The sequence below is a fragment of the Heliconius melpomene genome, unplaced genomic scaffold, assembly GCF_056956725.1.
Source record: "Heliconius melpomene rosina isolate 202511_hmr_F unplaced genomic scaffold, ASM5695672v1 ptg000035l, whole genome shotgun sequence".
Classification (NCBI taxonomy): Eukaryota; Metazoa; Arthropoda; class Insecta; order Lepidoptera; family Nymphalidae; genus Heliconius; species Heliconius melpomene.
The window spans coordinates 284,232-305,487 of NW_028181869.1; the positions used below are offsets into that span (position 1 = coordinate 284,232).

The 21,256-nt window shown below is 32.6% G+C and overlaps 1 protein-coding gene across 1 annotated transcript; it reads right to left on the reverse strand.

Annotated features, from left to right (window-relative positions):
* Window positions 1-14,046: 14,046 nt before the first annotated feature.
* Window positions 14,047-20,913, reverse strand: LOC146526445 (uncharacterized). The gene is made up of 7 exons (XM_085207127.1): window positions 20,690-20,913; window positions 20,217-20,408; window positions 19,571-19,715; window positions 17,876-18,061; window positions 17,118-17,263; window positions 15,907-16,080; window positions 14,047-14,841 (listed from the first exon to the last, which is right to left on the reverse strand). The coding sequence occupies exons 1-7, from the start codon at window positions 20,903-20,905 to the stop codon at window positions 14,629-14,631; spliced, it is 1,272 nt and encodes a 423-aa protein (XP_085063253.1). The 5' UTR covers window positions 20,906-20,913; the 3' UTR covers window positions 14,047-14,628.
* Between the last annotated feature and the right edge of the window lie 343 nt (window positions 20,914-21,256).

Below are 21,256 nucleotides of genomic sequence, written 5' to 3' on the forward strand. Positions count from 1 at the left end.
CGCCATTTGTAAAGTATAACATAGGCACGCACACACTTACCTGTCAAAGCGGCAACGTCGCACACGTATGTGTGCGTCACACGAAATACAGGTATGGATAAAAATCGTGAAATGAAAAAGAAATTCCTACGTCCAAACTGTTGAGGTACCTTGATTAATTTTTTAGGTGTGGGTTTGAAATATATTACCCTATATGCAGTTTCAATAAAAGAAGCGCTGCCTCTTCCACCCTGTATATATTTTATGTAAATATAATGTACAATTAATTCATATATGTGGGAATTGTACCCACAAACGTCACGCTTACTCTGAAACACTGTGCGAGATTGCCTGTGTTAGATTTATTAATTATTTGATTTTTACTGCGGAAATTTAATATACGATTATACAAGCTTTAACTTGTTCTATGGATGGGGGACCACAGTACATGTCCATTTCATGCTCATGTATGTTCAGCAATAAGTGAAGTTTTATAAAGCTAGTTTATGGATTAATATATTAAAAAAATATTTAAATCATGAAACATTAAAAATTTCTATGTATTTTATGGGAATTAATTACTTTTATATTGATTTTTTTAAGGTGTTTTCCAAAATGTTTGCATTTTTCACCCATCAACTATAGTCGAACGATGTTTGCAGAGTACAAATATTTTGATATTGTGGATCCATCCTAGCACAAGCCTTGAAATTGAAATGGTTAATACACTTACTGTAGCTATCGTTAACTTTCAAAAGCTGTGAAAAAATATTTCACTAGAATTTTTTTGTATCGTCTCTCATAAAAACTACAAATATATATATATGAAAATAATAACTAAAAGTTTGTTTCAGATATATTTATGAAAAAAATACTAATATCACAAAACGTGGACTACGTTAAAAGCGAGCCTTATGAAACTTTTAGAAATTATTTAATACAAATAGCTAACAACAGTTTTTGAAATTACTTGTAGAAAAAATCACCTGTTTCTTTGCTTCCTACCCCCAACTACTACTTAAAACAAAACGATTTTGTTTCGATACTGAGGTATCAGATGAAAGGACTCTGGCTAAGCTAAGTTTAAATATCAGAAAAAGCTCGAGACCTCCGCGCCACCGAACTGTGGAATAGCCTACCCGCGGCAGTGTTTCCAGGTCGGTACGATATGGGTACCTTCAAAAAGCGCGTCTATCTCCACCTTAAAGGCCGGCAACGCACCTGTAGCTCCTCCGGTGCTGCACGGGGTCGTGGGCGGCGGTGATCATCATCAGGTGACCCGAACGCTCGTTTGCCTTGTCCTTCTTCCATAAAAAAAAAAAAAAAAATTTTTGTACGGAACACTCGGCGGTCGAGCCCGACTCGCGCTTGTCCCGTTTTTATATTTATATTATTTACTAGCAGACCCGCGAACTTCGTATCGCCTAACAGTCGATTTTTTTTTATTCTGCTATTAGCGATACCGGGTCAGCTAGTAAGATAAAAAAAATAAAAACTTAAATCATTTTTAATTCTTACAATATTCATTAAAAATTATAATAAAAATAACAATTTCCGATATCTTATTATGATGCCTACTTATTATATTTTATTTTATTTTTACTTATTCTAAATTCAGTTTCATTTTCATTGTATTTTATGTTGTATGTTTATTATATGTGTTTATTATATATTGTATTTTATGGTACACGTTATTTTTTGTTTGGTTATCTGGCGCGTAAACAAACAGAGCAGATTGTTTTCCAACACGGGAACAGGCAACATACAACAAACCATGCGAGAAACATGAGTTTTCTATATTAATACCACAAACACTTAATAACCGCCCCTGGGATTTGTTTATAGTCATTGCGAAAGCAAGCCGTATTGGAAACTGTAGTCTTTTAAGCTCGAATGGTATGTCAGTCGAAATCATTGGGATGCCCTGCATCATCAAAAAGTCTTCTCCTTTATACTTTCCTTTTAATATGATTGCTTCTATTACGTTATTCATTATTTTTTTATCGCTAACCGTGTGCCGTTACAAAGTTTCAGTTGGTTAATATTTCGCAACATTATAACTACACATTCAAGCTTTAATTGAAGGTTGTGAGGCGGCAATCCTGGCAAATCAAGAATTTAAAAATTCCGGTGGATAGTTCACGACATCATGTTCATTAGTTGCCGTATCAACTGACTTATGTGTCCTTATTTTGCCAGGAATGCCATCTTGAAAATGTATGTTTAATTCATTTACATCAGTGTGTTTGGCAGCCAGTAAAGCTCTTTCGCTCAACCAATTATGGAATCAATAATCAGCAACATTTGGAAGCACTATATGAATGAGTTCATCTTTTGATTACGTTAAGTGACAAGAACTATCAGGAAAGGTGATGCAGCCAGTCAGCGCATCTACAGGAAGTTTGCCATTACCAATATCAATGAGTTGTTTAGAGAATATGTCTCCAGATTGATCATTTTGCAACATGACACGCATATTCTAGCTTAAATGTAATACCTTGACATGTTTCCACAATTTCGAGGACTTTAAACATGAATTCAGTTCATCAGCTTGCATTGAACGTGGAACCACTGGCAATCCTCCTCCTTATAATAAAATCATTGCGCCACCAAATTGATTGGCAAACTGAGTTTTTACAATAACCTTACAATATTGGCAAGCAGAGTTCATAGGTCCAAGAGCAACACAGGTGTAGGCACTGCTGGCATCAATTGATATATCGTAACAAAAAGCAGCTCGATTCAAATTTGCAACATTATCAGTCAACTATCGTGGTCACGTTCATTACAATTTTCACGTTCTGGGTACGATTAGATTCTTCTGGCTAAATTTGTCCACCGCCTTATAGAAGGCATTTTTTGTAAGTCACAAATACACAACACTTTATTAATTTTATAAAATTTGTGGCTTTTAGATTTAGTAATATAGACGCACAATGAGACGTTTACATTTCAATTGACATCTTACCATAGAAATATTGACAAATATTGACATTAATAGACTGAGATCCCAGGGCCCCCAGACCTACATCATTTTAACAAAGCTGAAATTTTGAGGATTGATAGTTTAATATGTACTTAAGACTCTCTAACTTAAAAAACCTTCAGAGATAGTGCCAAATTAAAGCACACTTTCAGTTGCGTTAAAGAAGAAAGTCTCTTTTTTTTCTCATTTATTTATGTACCACACAATAAAGAAAGTACAGAAAACTTATGATAACAGAAAAAATGTGTACAATGGATAACTTATCTCTAATAGAGATCTCTACCAGAAACCCTTGAATGTAGCGGATGTTAAAAGAAATGATTCGGGTGCGGTATTTTAATATAATGTTAATAATAATAATAAACCTACATACAAATATACATAATATTAATCAATATTACTATACCTACATAAATATATACAATGACATAAAAGAGTTGAAACAGAAAAAGAAAATGAATAAAAAAAAGACAAAGCGACTACTAAAGATTCTAATTGAGATTAAGAAATGTTGTTTTAATTTGATTTTAATAGTATTTAGAGATGGATTGCCCGACAGTATAGAGTTAGGTAGTGAGTTCCATAAGCGCACTGCTTGAACTGTGAAGGATTTTTCATAGAAAGAGGTATTAAATATAGGGCACTCAAGCTTTCTTAGAGTTACACATGAGCGTACAGGTCTCTCACTTGGAAGTGTCAATTGAAAACGCTCCCTTAAGTAAGGAAGAGAGTTTTTATATATGTCTTAAAGTAAAAATGTATATTTCACATTCTTTCACGTGGACCTTTACTTCTGCCAGACGTCATAAAGGTTCTTTAAAATTGGGGCAAATTACATTAAAGTAAATCTAAAATTTATAATATATTATTTACGTACTATTTCAAGACCCCTCTAGTCCCAGACCCTAAGCAACCAGATCAATCCGATGGCTTTATCATTTTTCCAAAAAGAGATATACCGTTATTTTTCTCTACCTCTGAAAGGATCCCATTTTCAAGTTAGTGAGTAAGCATACTGTCTTAACTACATGTAAGACTAATAGTCCTCAAAATTTCACCTTTGCTAAAATGACGTCGGTCTGGCAGCTCTGGGTTCTTGGGCTATAATAGTTATACGATACTAACGTCACTCAATTGTTTTGCCTTCCAGGAATCCAGCTACTAACATTTAAACTTTATAGTAGTGTATTAAAGTCCAAATTGACTTTTAAGTAGATATTAATACGAATCTTTTGTATGGGAATATATGATCATGATTTTGGACCTTTTCTGGTAAATTTTATTTTTTTTCTGTCCGTTTGAACCATCCTCGTACTTCAAGGAATATTATAAAAAAAGAATTACCGAAATCGGTTCAGCTGCTCTCGAGATTTGCGCTTAGCAACACATTCAGCGATTAATTTTTATAAAAAAGAAGATATTTCGTATATATTTGTTTTGATATTATAAAATTTCTTTTGCCTCCTTCCAGAGTGAGGTAATGAAAATATTAAATATTTCATTTCTTCAAGTAGGAATCGAACTAAGAACCTGTCGTGTATACAGTCCGGTGCTTGTGCCACTGCGCCACAACGGGCCTCAAAATTATAAGATTTTTTTTTTATCTGTGATACTCATATATGTTACCGATTTATGGATTTTCTTTTTAAATTTTATTTAATTTGTATATATTTATTAAAAATATTTACTTAAATTTATATCATTTGGTGTTGAACCATTTTAAATAATAATTATGGTATTACGTAAACGTCAAAACAAATGTTTATTACGTAGAATAATTTATTTTAAGACGACTGACGAATTATATGTTTAGCTGGGTGACTGGGGTTCCACATTGGATCCAATTTTTTTTATGTCAACAGAAAATGCTCATCACGTTGAATAACTTTTCCTAATTCGTTGTATTGATATCTCTTATAGATTAGGCGGGCTGCTAGGGTTTCACATCAGGTATTCGGACTATCAAAATAAATTATAGCCTATATGTTGCCGAAGACTAATAGCTATGCAACAAAAGAAGTTTCATTTAAATCTGTCCAGTAGTTTTTGAGTTAAAGAGTCACAACAGACAGACAGACAAGAATTCCAAAAATCATATTTTTACCTTCTATTAGTTGTATTGAGTCCCCCTGAAGTGTTTTTTTTAGTTTATATTCAATGTACAGATTTTACCCCCTTTACAGTTTTATTATATATATAGATATAGATATAGATATAGATAATACTAGCTAACAACCTTGAACTCTGTGTATATTTTATTGTCAGTCTCTTATTTTATCTCATTTATTTATCGTCACGTATACGTGATTCTATGCTAATTAGGGAAATGTAATTTTGTGATTTTTTCATTGTTGCCATTTGCTTGGAGGGAATTATTATTTATTCTATTTAAAATACAAATATTTTATTCAGTAGACCTCCATCATAGTTATTTAGCAAGACGGTCGCCGTGATTTTCATTTTCCTGCTTCGGTAAGATAGCGCGGTGTTAACTTCCGCCATTCAACATAGAATATTTCAAATTCAAGCGGAAAGTGGACAATGGTATCAAGTTAAACGTCACATTGTTTATTTTTGTATTTTTTTCAGGTTAACGTTGTTTCCCATTCTGAGCAGGATAGGCATAGGGAACCTAATAACCCAAGGTTATGACACTGTCTTATTAACAGACTTCCGTTCCCTATTTTTTGTCGTATTCATGAGGCCTTGCGTGTTTAGTGGCGGAACTCAACACCGTATTTTTGTAAATAAAGGAATAAATAAAATAAGCTAATAAAATATTTATCAAATGGGATTTGAATCCAATCAGGCACAGTTTAACTGGGTTGTGATTACGCCATTTTGACCTACAACTTTATATATATCTTTTATCTTTTTATTAAAAAGTATTTATAAGCACATACTTTAGATATTATTAAAATGAGCATGCATTATTCATAGTCAGTAAATACTATTTACTGACTGACTTATCTTTCTATTGCAAAAAATAATGTTTTTTTATATTAGTGCTGAGGGGACTTAGTGTTAAGACACTCTGTGCCCATTTAGTGCCACTATTTCAAAATGCAACTCTGATGCTACATGATCGACTAGGTTTTTAGGCAATAATATCAGCAATTACATTTTTCTTATCGTTTTAAGATTTTTGAGATTTATCGATCGACTTCACTGGCCTAGTATCATAAATTTAAAAATTTCAAAATAAATAAATCAACTTCTTGCTGTATTCTGAACATACCAGTGCAGACATCGGGAACCTAGTGTTAAAACACTCCGTTTTATCTAAAAAAATATATTGAGTGATGATTCTTATAGCACAATTGGAGAACCTTATATTAAAAGAAAAATCAATACATATTTATTAAGGAATTTAAATTTAACACTATTCATTATACAGTATATATTTAATCCACGTTGCATGCTCGTTGAATAATTAATTAATTAATTAATTTGCCACAACAGTAGTCTAGTAATTAGTTAGAACATAATAAATGATATTACTCGTAGTACTGAATGAGTAAATATGTATGTGTGGTGTGTGGTGTGGTTTAGTGGTCGGTTCGATTCCCACTTGAGGTACTGAAATATTTTATATTTTTATTTCTAGCAACAAAACAAAACAAGAAATTGCGTTGCATTTCGCCACTCAAGTGGAAAGTGGGAAATGGAATCTTATTACACTAGGTTCCCAGGTTCCCCCTGCCTACTCTACAATGTGCAGCGTAAAGCGTCAAGCGAAAAAAATATAAGAATAAAAAATGTTCAAGTTATTTCGAAACATTGTAAAGGCTAGACTATGATTATATTCATTTGCACTGTAATGAGAGAGTTTTGCCTCCTCATATCACATGTATAAATGTACATAATAAATGTGGGTAGGTAGAAATAAAATTGCTTAGAATTACATTCTTCTTCATCTTGTAGTCTGATTAGAAGAAAACCTGATATTATGATTTATTAGTACTTTCTTTGACTCCGAAATTTGCAGAAAAATACTAAATAATATAAAGTGAAATATATTTACGAAAAACTTATATAAAACGATGAACAAAATATGAAAATTGAGGCCAGCCGTGGCACTGGCAAGAGTGACTGTAAAAGCGACTGGTTGTGGGTTCGATCCCCGCTCGAGAAAATGAAATATTTATTCAAATTTATATTTTAATTTCTTCGCTTTGATGTCGAGGCAAAGCGCGACGTTGAGTTTCCCCATTCAACACGCAACGCCTTCAAAATTCTTCGAAAAGTAGGGAACGGAGTGTCTTAACACTAGGTTCCCTCTAGGTGAAGCTGATTTTTTTTTATTAGAACGTCTTAAGAGTGTTATCCACTTTGACACGTCTCTTAATATAATCTCCTAGATACAATAAAAATTTATCAACAAATAAAATATTAATGAACAAACGAACTCATTCTTTTCAGCACATATCGAAGATAATAAAAGGCATCCTTATTTCTTTTAGAACCTATAAGCAATAAACCTCACTTTCACGTGTTATTTTCACAAACGTTATGATCCCTCGAATTCTCTTGACCTTCATAAAAGGCATTTGTCTAAAATCTAGATCTAGACCTAGAAAGAAAAAATAAAAGTGCCGTAAACTGCACAACTTGTGAAATAAAACTTTGCTATTTCATTGAAGTTTTGTCTTTACTGCAAATGTAAGTACTTTTAAGTCTGGTTTTACCTAAAGAAACAGTCAGTAGTGGAGTAGGGGCCCAAGTGTGTGAGTGTAAACGTGACTGGTTATGAATTCAATCCCTATTCGAGGAAACTTTAATATTTCGTAGCTTTGGTGTCAAGATAAAGCGCGGTGTTGAGTTCCGCCAATCAATTCCTCCATAAGTCGGCGGAAAGTGCCGAGCGGAGTGTCTCAACACTAATCTCCCTCTGCTTACCTATATGCGTGATACAGCGTGAAGTTGCAAAAAGAAACATAAAATATACTAAAAGTGTACATAGATGTTGTTCTACTTCAAGATAAACTTTATAGATATTTGTTTTATCTATCCTAACTCTATGAGCACGCTTCAATCTTACGCATGAGTGACTATGTATACATATTTACGAAAAAAACTACAACTTTGCCACTCATATAAATATATTATTAAAGAAAAAACCGTGGTGCAGAGAAATTGCTTGTACGTGACAAATGTAAGTTCGATTCCAAATCGCAGTAATGAATTAAGACATTTCCTTGACCTGGCAAGGATATGATGAAATTGTTGAACTAAGACAAATTAACACTTCAAACGGCTTCTTGCAATTCAAATCGATTTCGTATAGTGCAGGATACAGCATGCTAAAGCAAAAAGAACCTCTATAAGATTTTTCTGTTACCGAGGAATTAAAGGTGAATTTATAAATCGCACTCAAGTCTGAGATCGATGTTCAGATTTAATATATAAATGAAAACGGCATCTCAAGATCAAACCCAAACCGTCGTGTAGATAGCTACGGAAGACAAAGAGAAGAATAGCTTTTACCTAATAAGAACAGAGAAAACGGACTTTTCTTTTAATATCTACGTCTTATTGTATGGTACTTTATATAGGTACAATATAAATTTGTATGAATAAATATAATGGAATCTTCCTAATTGAAATCAAACGTGTCAAATTACTAATTTACCTAAAAATTACGCAAGAAAGAACAAACATACGCCTAAAATTTTGCAAATTAATTATGTAAATACCAACAAAGGGTCTAACGTAAATAAAAATAAAAATAAACTTACATAATATAATCTGTATATTGTATTTACTTTTGACCTTTGTTCGTTGAAAGAGTCCATTTGCTTATTTTCATATTGTAAATAACAATCCTAATTGAAAGTATGAATAATTATATTTTTTTATAATTTTGAGATTGGGTGTATGTGGGATATCTTTTATGTCAAAATTCACTTACTGTCACTGTCATAAAATTTTAATTACTATTTTACTATTGTAAGAAAACGGAAGCGGTTAACGTTTTTAAAATAACCACGATAAAAATACATACCGTCTATATGTTTCCAACGTACTCGCACAGAGGTTCCACGTAATTACAATAAATGTCATGTATCACTCAATAACAACACTACACACCAGATGAATGATGAATGATGATGATACCTTCCAATCAGGGCTTCCGCCTACAAGCAACTGTGTCCGTTTGACACAATTCCACTGCTTTTATTGTCTTTTTCACCTAAATCTACCCACATCTACACTTGTACGCTAACACTATTGTATAAAACATGTTATGTGAGTCTTTTTACAGTGTGATACTAAGAATATTATACATATGTAAGGAAGCACTGTAGTAATACAGAGAAAAAGCAGAGAAACACATCACTGTGCTTCAAAAAAAATGTTTGTCACTATAGTAAGCGAACGGGTGGATGGTTGGATGGGGCACAAGTCCCCTTGGAATAAACAAATGTACCCAAAGTAAAATACGAGATATAGACGAGAACAACAGAATTTAAATTCTTTAATATTTCATGAATAATTAAACTTGAAATAAACTACGAAACTAAATCTATAAATTATTAACATTTTAGAATTTATATGAATAGTAATACAGCTATGGCCTTTGTAGCAACGAACAATATAATTCAATGAGATTCAAGACAAGATCTGGCGAGACGAGGTATTAACGGAGAGATTTAGATAATTAGTAGATAGTAGATTTAGTTTATTTGGAAATTTATTTGTATTTGGTAGAGCAATATTTATTAATGTTAAAGATATTTAGATTTATATAAAAAAATTAAATACTTTGTTCAAGGGGGTGAGGATAACGCGACATTAGTGGGTTCGATCTCCACTCGTGGGATTGAATTATTATGCTCGTATATTAATATTTTCCTTTCTTCGCTCCGACAGCAAGGCAAAACACTGGCGTTGAGGTACTTAACACGCAATGCCTCGAAAAATGCGGCGAAAAGTGGGGAAGGAGCTCTCTCTCTCTCTCTCTGCCTACCCTGCTATATGCGGGATATGGTGTAAATATATAACTATTACTATAAATTATTATCATTGAAGATATCTACAACTCGTAAATCCTCTTAAATATTCGGTACCGTATTAAATCATATCCTATAAGATTGGAGATACTATTCATTACTTAGCAGCCAAAATATATCTTATATAATAAAGATTTTTTATTATATGCCGCTTTAAATATACGAGACCAGTCGTAGCGCAAGGACAACCGTTTGATTGTAAACGCAATAGGTCATGGGTTCGATCCCCGCACAAAATATTTAATATTTTCATTTCTTCGCTCTGGTGTCGAGGCAAAGCGCGGACTTGAATTCGCCACTAAACACACAATGCTTTTGAAATTCGGTGGAAAATCGGGAACAGAGTGTGTCAACACTTAGTTCCCTCTGCCGTCACGCGGCATATACAGTGTGAAGCTAAAAAAAACGTAATTTTAAAAATATAATTTGTTTCCGTTTCTTTCGTTATTTCCGTTTAATTATCATATTATGTGAAACATGCTCTAAAACATTCTAAAAACAATTTTGTTGATCTCTTATTCTACTACTAAAGAAAATATTAAAATAAATAAAAAAAACAAAATTCCAGCTTCACGCAGTATCCCGCTCACAGCAGAGGAATTCATAAATATTTCACTTCCTCGAGTGGGGATCGAACCGCTGCGCCAAAATGGCCTCAAACTGAACTAAAAACATATTAGGGATTACAATTTTACTATAAGTAAATATGAGATATTTTGTATGGTAATAGTTTTAGATAAATGCTAACAGAATGTATTGAGTGTGACCAGAATAGATACCGTGCGATACTAAAATATCGTTATCATCTACTCAAAACGTCCGATGACACGGCTATGAAATTGATAAAATGATATCAAGGTTGAATCTGAAAATAGATCGAAATGAGCAGAAATTTCCTAACATTTCAGAGATAGAGATGGAGATAGTTGGAAAATTATTATTTTTCCTTTTTTTTTAGTATTACAGCAAGCAGGTTAGGTACAAAGAATCTAATGTCAAATATGTCGATTCTCCATTTTCTTCCCTCGTAGTCGATGCTTTTTTACTAGATCGACGAAATGAAAATATGACATTCCCCGACTGGGAATCGAATCTATTGCATTTAAAGTCACACTCTTGTGAATATAAACAATTAATGGCAAATTTAATTATTTTTATATAGAAAACATTTCTTTTCCAAAGATAAAACATCTAATTTTACGACAATGGCCCCATCATTATTTAAGTTCTAAAACATTTTATTGACCTATTACCAAACCTACGACCACTAGAACGTTATTTGTAAGTTCATTTACGAAATAGCCCCTCAAATGGAAAGAATGGCTTTGTCTGACTCATATATATGTCTAGCCTATTTTTACGATCTGATCGAATCAGGTTAAATATATATATAAAAAAAATATTAGGAGTGGTCATTAAGGATGAAAGACTTCTTGGCTCTCTCTCTCTTGACTTCATGTTTGACAGCACAATGGTAGCAGATTCTCAACTCAACTCATCTTCACGCTGTATTCCCGCATATAGCGGGATAGGCAGAGGGAACCCAGTGTTAAGCCACTCTGTTCCCCAATTTCTGTCGAATTTTGGAGGCATTGCGTGTTGAGTGGCGGAACTGAACGCCGCTAATAAAGTAAGAAAATATACATATTTGAGATTGCTAGATTTATTTAAATCCCATACATTCCATTTATAATCTTGATTTTTAACATTGCAATTTTAATTGTGTTATTTATAATATGACCTTTTTCCCTCGCCGTCCCTTCTATTGATTATTTATTCGAATTCCTAATTTTTTTAGCTTTTATTTTAGGATTTTAAGAATAAAGGCGGAATTATAAAAATAAAAAATAATCCTATATTTATCTGTCGCGGTTTGTAGAGGTGGGATGAAGTTCAAATACAAAGTATTTTTTTAGGCACAACGAGTCGTAGTGTGGTAAGACAGTGTTTAACTATAGACGCGATGGTCGTAGGTTCATTCAAAATGGAACGATCGCATTTAATTTTTTTGTGTAAATTCCGCCACTTCCCACTCAATTTTTCGAAAATTGGGCTACCACAAATAATAATATTTTTTTATGCCTAAGGAATTTTTTTAATATTATTTTAAAGTCCAAGATGCTTGTTGCATGGATGACATAAAAAATACTACGTTTTTGTCTATTTTTGTACTCCGATGCCTAAAAAGACTATGTAAATATTGAGAGCCAAATATTTACTTCCTCTTGAGACCTTTTACTTTGAGCCTATGTAAATACTTCCCTTAAAACGTTTAGTGCTAAAGTGACGAGAAAAAACAGCGCTCGCGAATGCATTAAAAACCATTTTATATAAAGTTTGATCAATTTAAATAAAGCATAATAATGACATAGAATATTTTTGTTTGTACCTTTTTTTTCTGATTCACGCTGTACCCCATAGGGTAGGTAGAGGGAGTGTTTAGACTCTATGGTGCCCATTTTTGGCCGGATTTTGGAGGCATTGCATGAGTGCTGCTGGTACAGTAAAAAAATCCATTATTATTTTAACAAAGTCCTATATTTTATATAGTATCAAAAATAATATAAGCTACTAGCGGCCCGCTCGCGGTTTCACTATGTCGCGGCTCGAACTATGTTATTATTAATTTCTGTGTCCATGACTACGTCCTAGTGACGTCTATGTAAAATTTGAGACTCCTAGCATTTGTAGTAACGAAGTTTTATATAAACTTTCGACCCCAAAAACAACCCCTTAGAAGTCGAATATTGCAAATACTCGTCTTTGCGAGCACCTACGTCCTATAAGTAACTCTTATGCAAAATTTCAGATTCCTAGCACTTGTAGTTTCTGAGATTTCGTGATGAGTGAGTGACCTTTCGATTTTATATATATAGATAAGAACAAAATAAAATACTATATCGTAATATAAATTATATTTTAATTAAAACTCAAACAACAATTAGTTATTGACATTTTGACATTTTTTTATAAACAGTATCTTTTTAAGATCTACATACATACATTTGTTTTAATTACATATTTATATTAAATTAAGCAAATATACAGCTTAAGTTAAAAAAAGGTTTTATTTTAATACAAAATTGCAACAACAACCATTTTTTTATTCTTATTGTCTATGGCACAGACTTATCTAAAAGAGCTTTAAACGCCAATTTTTAATTAAATTTTATTATACATATAAGTACTAACGAAACATGGAAACAGCGTAAAAATATGTGTGAAAATAATCGTATATAATATTTTAGTAGAAATCAAATTTTTAAAACTCTACCTCTCTCTCTATTTACTATATTTTTTCTAAAAACGTAACCATTTTTTTGATGTGCTTTCTGTAATAGACAACGTAATTCAATTATAAATAAACAATAAATTGTCATTATTTAACATGTCAGGCAGAAAGTTAAAAATAAAAACATATATGTAATTGTCAATATTATAGTTTTCATATTAATATTAATATAATTTTAAAAAATATTTTCTTCATAAGGTATACTAATTAAATGTTATTTATTACCATAAGAGTTGTATAATTTTTGATCCTGAACTACGTATTTATATAATACATAATATTTAATTATATAAACACATAATAATTAGACGAAATTGCAATAATACTTAAAAACAAGCCATTCACAGAAGTATTTTTAATTTACTTTTTTTTTAGTAAAAAATATATAACAAAATATGCAAGAAAAGAAAGTGAATTTTAAAAAAATATAACAAAATATATGCAAGAAAAGATTTACTTCTTTCTTAATAAGATATAAAACGCTTTACCTGGATAAAGTAAAAAGATTACAAAGGAAATTCGTATCTATAATGCTAATAAGGTTGGTGGAACAAACATTTTACGTACTTTAATGGATTTCAAAAACATCGTAAACCGACAGCATAAACAACCCTTATAATCCTTTTAGCTTTTATGTAGTGTTTTTAACTTATTAGTGAAGGTAAGGGAAAATTTTACTATAAATTAATTCTGATTTTTAGTTTATATAATATTATTGAAGTAAGAACTATTTAGGCGGGTTTTACAGTATATGAATATATTATATTTATTAGATTTATATAGAATTTTTTTTTTTTCATTAATTCTCATTTGTAAGGCTAATAATTTAAAATATAATATTGGAACTTAACGCCGCTACCTTGTATATATTTACCAATATTATCATAAAAATAAATTTAATAATTACTTATGCAGAATATTTTCTCGAAAGAACTTTAACGCGAGTTTTAGTGGCAAGAAGATATTATATTCGATTCCAGTCAACGTTTGAGTAACATTTAAATAAGATTTAAAAGAGTCAGTCAGTAGAGAAACAGTCGGTATTTATAACATTAATTGGACCTAAATACTTTTATATTTATATAGCACCTTAAATAACATGTTACTTAGATTTACATTTTATACAGAATCTACAAAAACAGTTCTGTTAATTAAATTAATTAATATATATTTAATTTTTATATACACATACACATGTCATTTATATACAAAACAATACAAATACAGTTTTATTACACTTACAAATTGCAAATTGTCTCAATCAATTACCCCAAAACCAGATTCGAACGTGCACTTTCCACACTCACAATCACAGGTCTATCAAAAACGTCCTTACGAAGTCCTTTTCTGAAGAAATATCAACAAAAACCAGGATTAGTATGTTCTATAACACAACGTTTACAATATTTCTTCACAGCTCTATAGCCCCGTAAGGTTACAGGCGTGTCCTGTATGTTCAGTTGCGTGAGTCCTCGGCAGTAGTAGGCTACGGCTTCGAGTCCGTCGTCACCAATTAGTTCACAACCGCGGAGAGCCAGCTTCTTTAAATTGGGACAGCATCGCGCCAATATCTGAAAAAAAAAAATAAGATTTGGGTCAATAGAAAGATTTTTTTTATTGTAGACGAATGGATATTGAACTAAAGTACGCCGATTTTTTTAGGTTCATACTGTATCCCGCACATAGTAGGGAGGCAAAGGGAACCTGGAAATGAGTGTTAAGACATTTTGTTATTCATTAAGATATGTACATGCGTTTCACACATACTTTCTTTTATTTTAGTAAATTATTATTTTTTATAAGCAACATATCTCTCAGCATTCATATAAAATACAAAAAATTTTTTCTAATAAATAAACCTAAAAAAAGCTTCGTTCCTCAAATTCTCAAAATAACATACCTATCTAGCTACTAGGAAATATAAACAGCTGGGATAGTTGAATGGCATTTGTCATTTGCCCACAAATTGAAATTTGCAACAAATTGGAATTTCCAATTTGTCCACAAATGCCAGTTTATGATTAGTACATGAGAATAAAATGAGGAGGCCAGTGGCACAAAGTTGTGATTATAAACGCGATAGACTATTGGTTCGATTCCCATTCAAGGAAAAAAATATTTTATATTTTTTTTGGTGTAGAAGCAAAAGCTCGACATTGAATTCTTTCACTCAAGATGCAAAGCCTAAAATTAAAATTGGGCGGAAAGGGGGTGTGGAAGGTATAAACACTAGGCTTCCTCTCCTGGAAAAAAAGAAAATAAAAAACAAAATGATACGTAGGTAAATAATAGGAAATAATTGTTCTATTCTTTATTTTACTATGCAATTATTTATTTCCAAATGTAGCTGCTTTATTTGAAACACTACAAGTACATCTCTACAAAGGAATAGAGTCAATAAAGGCACTATTTGATGAACGCAAATATACGAGATCGTTTGGGCCCCAATTAGGGTGGAATGTTTTGTTTTCTTCCAGATGTTATATTGTATAATTAAATATAATTGATTATTTAATCAATTCCTATTAGTATTAGTTTTCTATTTTCCTCTGAATTCTGATTTGCATATTTAGTGGCGGATCTGAACGCCGCGCTTTGCCTTGAAATAAAATATTACAGATTTTTTATTAAATTACCTGCAACCCAGCTTCAGAGACATCAGTAGCTCCCAGATCCAAGGCTCTCAACCTCGAGCATCCTCTCCCGATGGCTTCCACGCCGTCATCACCCACAGCTCCGCAGCCCCTCGCGTTTAAATACCGTAACTTGTAGCACCTCCTTGCTAATGTACTTATACCTGAATCTGATACCTGGAAAGATTGATTTTTGTTTGAAACGTTGTTACTTTAAATACACAGGTAAAGTTATTTTTTAGCTTCGCGCTATATTCTAGATATATCTGAGTTTAGGCGAAGAGAACCTAGTGTCTAAACACTTCGTTCTCCACTTTCGGAACCTAACGCCGCGCTTAGGCAATACACAGCGAGGAAATAAACAAGACCCCGTCTTCTACGCTACGTTTGACCTTATTATTACAAATATCATACAAATTTTGTATTTATTAAAATAAGCATTGCAAATGTATAAAAATCCAAATAATAACATTATTTAATCTATAATACGTCTTATCACTAAATAAATCCATTTGAATAATTGTTTTTAAATCGTATTTAAAATAAATTATTAGGATTAAATGATAAAATATTTTTAGTATTATTGACGCCCTTGGGATTATTATATTAAAGTTAATATTATTTTTATATCGTCTATATAGTACAATACCAATTAAAGCAATCGAAATCTTTTTGTTAACAAATATTTTCACAGATAATTAAACATAGCTTTACTGTATACAAAATTGATTTTTTAAATTGATTTTCTCTAGTTATTGAAATATTTTTGTTTACGTTAGAAACTAGAATTTTTTTGTTTATTTGAAATAATAATATCATTTTCAAACAATTCATACTCTTATATCGGATATTGCAAATTTTAATAAATTACAGACATAAAGTTTTTTTGAGAGTTGGGCAACATCGCAAAGGAGTTAAACAAAAAAAGAAAAATATTGTACTTTTTTATTAGCTTCACGCTATATCCCGCACACAGCAGGGTAGGCAGAGGGAACCTAGTGTTAAAACACTCCGTTCCCCACTTTCTGCCGATTTCTGGAGGCATTGAGTGTTCGCGCTTCGCCTCGTCACCAGAACGAAGAAATGGAAATATAAATGTAAATAAATATTTCACTTCCTCGAGTGGGCATCGAACAAACAACCGTCGCGTTACAGTCACACCCTTGTGCCGCTGGGCCACGATGGCCTCTTATATGTATATAAATATTTCTTACCTGAGAACATTTCGCAACGGAAAGGTATCTTAAAGCAGGACCTAATTTAGCCAACTCGTACAGACCGAAATCCGTTACTCCGGTACAATCAGAGACACTCAACTCTTTGAGAGCACAATATGAGGGTATCCATCTAACACCGGCATCTGAAATTTAAGTATATAACAGTAAGTTAGTGTTTTAGTTAGTTTATCTCACTAAAAGTATGTACTAGAGGTATAGTAAGCATTGCAATATAATTTAGAAAATGATAATACGTTTCACATTTTAAAATTATCATATAAGAATTCATACTTGAAATTCGAATGTGAAGGCAGATAAGTAAGACTAGAATTTTTCTGTCCAAGTTTTCTTTTAAAATAGGATAAGGAACGAAAGTGTCTGAATGGGAACGGAGTGTCCTAAACTAGATTCCCAAGTTCTCTCTGAAAGAACAACTTTACTAAAATATTTTTCTTTCATACCCAATACAGGATGAGCGAAAGTTAACCAATTTCCATATATCAACAAAGCTAGTGATCTTGCTAAAACAAACAGATAAACTAAAGCTTACTTAGTCAGTACAATAGAACTTTGTCTACACAGCTAGAATCGAACTTCAAACTATTTATTTTGTTTAGTTTAGTTTAATTTAATTGCAGTATTTTATAGCTATAAAAATACTTATTATTATAATAAATATGCTATTAAACTGCTTCCGCAACTTAACGCCGCTATACTGAAATGAAAATAAATAAATATTAAACTATTTAGGTTACCTGTGACTAGAGTACATCTCCTGAGGTAGAGATATTGTAAGGAAGGGCACGTGTGGAGCAAGGCGCACAGACCAGCATCAGTGACAGCACCACAATCTGTTAAATCTATATATTCTATGGGTGGTCTTCTAGTTTCTAGACGATTTTCAAGCCTAGCCCACTCTGGCCAGTCCACGTTTGGACAACCTGAAAAAATATACATTTTTAAACTCTTATACTTTACATATTTCTGTATACTATAGGAGCTAGACATGGGCAGCTTTTAATGTCAATATTTGTATAATTATTAATGTATTAAGTATTCAGTTTTGGAGATTATGGTATGAGGGCACAAGCGTGTGACTATAAACGTGACAGGTTATGGGTTCAATTCTTACCTTAGGAAATAAAATGTATAATTTATTTATTTCTTCGTTCCATCTTTCTGGTAACGAATGCCTCGTTGGCAATGCAGCTTCTACCACTCAACACGCAATGCATCCATATTTCGACGGAAAGAGAACAATGGAAGTGTCGTGATGGGAACAGAGTGTCTTAAAACTATTACCTTATTATTTGCGGAATGCAGCATGAAGCTATGCTAAATGTAAAGTAATTACTCAATTAAATTTCAAAATAGTTAAACTAAAAGACGATTTAAATTTTTAATATTCCAACTCAATTCTTAGAGTGGAAGCTGACATCATAATTATAAATAAGAAATATCGCAGATGAATTTTGGTATTTTAAGCAAACAAAAACTTTCAAATGCTAATAAACGTGTAGTCTAGGAGCAAGTATACGTAATTTAAATACTTTTGTTATAATATATTGATGACGATCTAAGATGGATGTAACATTATAGTTTGATTAATTTTAAAATATAATAAATATAACAGAAATTTGCTACATTTCGTTAAATTTAATGTTAAGATATGTATGTTAATGTCTCTTAATATTTATTCCCCTGGTTTTCATTTCATAGTTATATTATAAAAAGAATGTATTTGCAAAAAAAAAACATGTCAACATTCAATATTTGTCTCCAGACCCTGGACTACGACATCAAAGTCGAAACGAAATGTTTTATCAGTTAACTTCAACATCAAATCTAAACTTGAACAATTCACGATTATTCATCGGAATAATTTATAAGATCTTCGATATGAGTTTCGCGAATTTCTTGAATATTAAACATAGTTCATCGAAGTAATTTAAGAATCGCGTATAAATATCAAAATCTTCTTACTTTCATAATTCATTTATTTTAGTCCTGACAAGAGGCAAACAATACCACTAGCATGACTGCCAAGACAGAGATAGCAGGTTTGATTCTCATATAGGTTAAATATAATATGTGTAATCACCATATTGTAATTGTTTGTGCCATAGAAATAATTTGTCCAATAACGTGAAAGATTCACGCTGCATTCCGCACACACACAGAGTAGACAAAGGGAACCTAGTGTTAAGACCCCCTTGGTCCCCCATTTTCCACCGAATTCTGGATCATTGTGAATGAATGGCGGAACTCAGCGCCGCGTTTTGCCTGGACACCACAGCAAAGAAATGAAAATATTAAATATTTCATATCGTCGAGGAATTGAACCCGCGTCCTGTCCCGTTTACACACTTTGTGCCCTGGCTGGCCTCTAGTGCTTGATCTCTTAAAGTGAAATAAAAAGTAAAATAATACTTTTTTATGATAAAGCTTACCAGTAAGATCTATATGCCTTAAGTCCAATAAATCGGTAATGAGTGGAGCTAGAGACCTAGCGTCCATGGTAGTTGAATTAGTTATAGCTAAATGCGTGAGGTTCCTGAATGTAGCCGCCACAAACTGGCTACTAGCAATCGTCACCTAAAAATATTTAATATTAATTTAATATAATATAACACAATATAAGCAGTGTATTAGAATAAAATCTTTGCTTTTTTTTATTCTTGTAAGGATGAAATTTCATTTAAGAGATTTTATTAAAAAAACATAGATTTATTTAAATCAACGTTTGAACGAAAAAACTAGTATCATAGCAGACATACATTTATAGATATTAAATTTAATTAATCATTTATTTATATCCAGCTTCATTTTAGCTTAAAAATTTAGCTTGAGCCCATCGTGGCGCAGGGATAGAAGCGTAACTGTAATACAAAGGGTGTGGACTCGATCTCCACTCAGGGTAATTATTGTTTATTAAGACAGCGTAGAGTTCCTCCACTCAATACCTAGAAAATTCGGCGGAAAATTAGGAACGAAGTGTCTTAACACTAAGTTCCCTCTGCCAACTACGAGGAATACAGGATGAGCGAAAGAAAATCTTCATTTTATATCTAATAGTAAATATTCAAAAATACATACCGCACAATTTTTCGTCCGCCATTCTCGTACAGCACTTACGCAGGGCCCGGCTCTCGCGCTTGCGCATCTCGCGGCTACTTCCAGAGGCCCAGCGCTGCGCACGCGCCTCCAGGGCTCCGGCCGCGCTGTCAGCCTGGCTACGAAACGCGACCACCGCCTGCATACTCGCGACATGCGGCACAGGTCTGATACCTGGAAGTGAAATGGTTATTCTTATAGCAACAAGCAAATAAATATGAAGCCGTAAAAAAATATTTCCAAGTGTCTGATTGTAAACGCGTTTGATCACACTGGACGCACGAATCCGGGCGGAAGTTTGCCATCAGAGTGTCTTTTCTTAAAGTATAGCAAAATTTACGTTTAAATATACAAAAAAAATCCCAATATTAACATGATTTTTTTACAAAAAATGAAACAATGAATTGTACACTATTGTAGGTTACGTTATTCGTATATAAAAAAGTATTATTCACCTCAAGATATCCTAAAATCTTTAACCACAACGCATCAGAAAGCGTATTATCCTTCTTCCGTCTGGGTGGACCACAATCAGCCAGGGTATGATAGCCCTGGTCCAGGCTCAGCTCACTCAGATCAGCTGCGAGGGACAGTGCTGGCTCGGGCGGTGGGGGTGGCCGTCGTCTCGCACCACCACAAACACCCGGCCCTGAACAACCTCCACTTGACATGGTGCAGGAATTCTGGAATAAAAGAAGTAAATCTTACATTTGTGTTGTTTAATAATTATTTTTAAGTTTAGAAATTTACAAAAATAGGCCAAAAGCATCTATATATTATAAATTCTTTTAAAAATTAAGTAAATTCCTTAGTAAAAGCCAGTAATTATTATAGTTTTAGAATATCCATGCACCGATCTTATTGTACAATTAAAGACATTCACAATGGATATATAAATCAATCGGGATAGACATTGAATGCTTCATCAAGACACTCGTACGGGTGTCCTGCGTCCATCATAGGACATAATGACAAATGGTTCACTATCTCTTATAGAAGAGATTCGAATGAGTTTTATATTT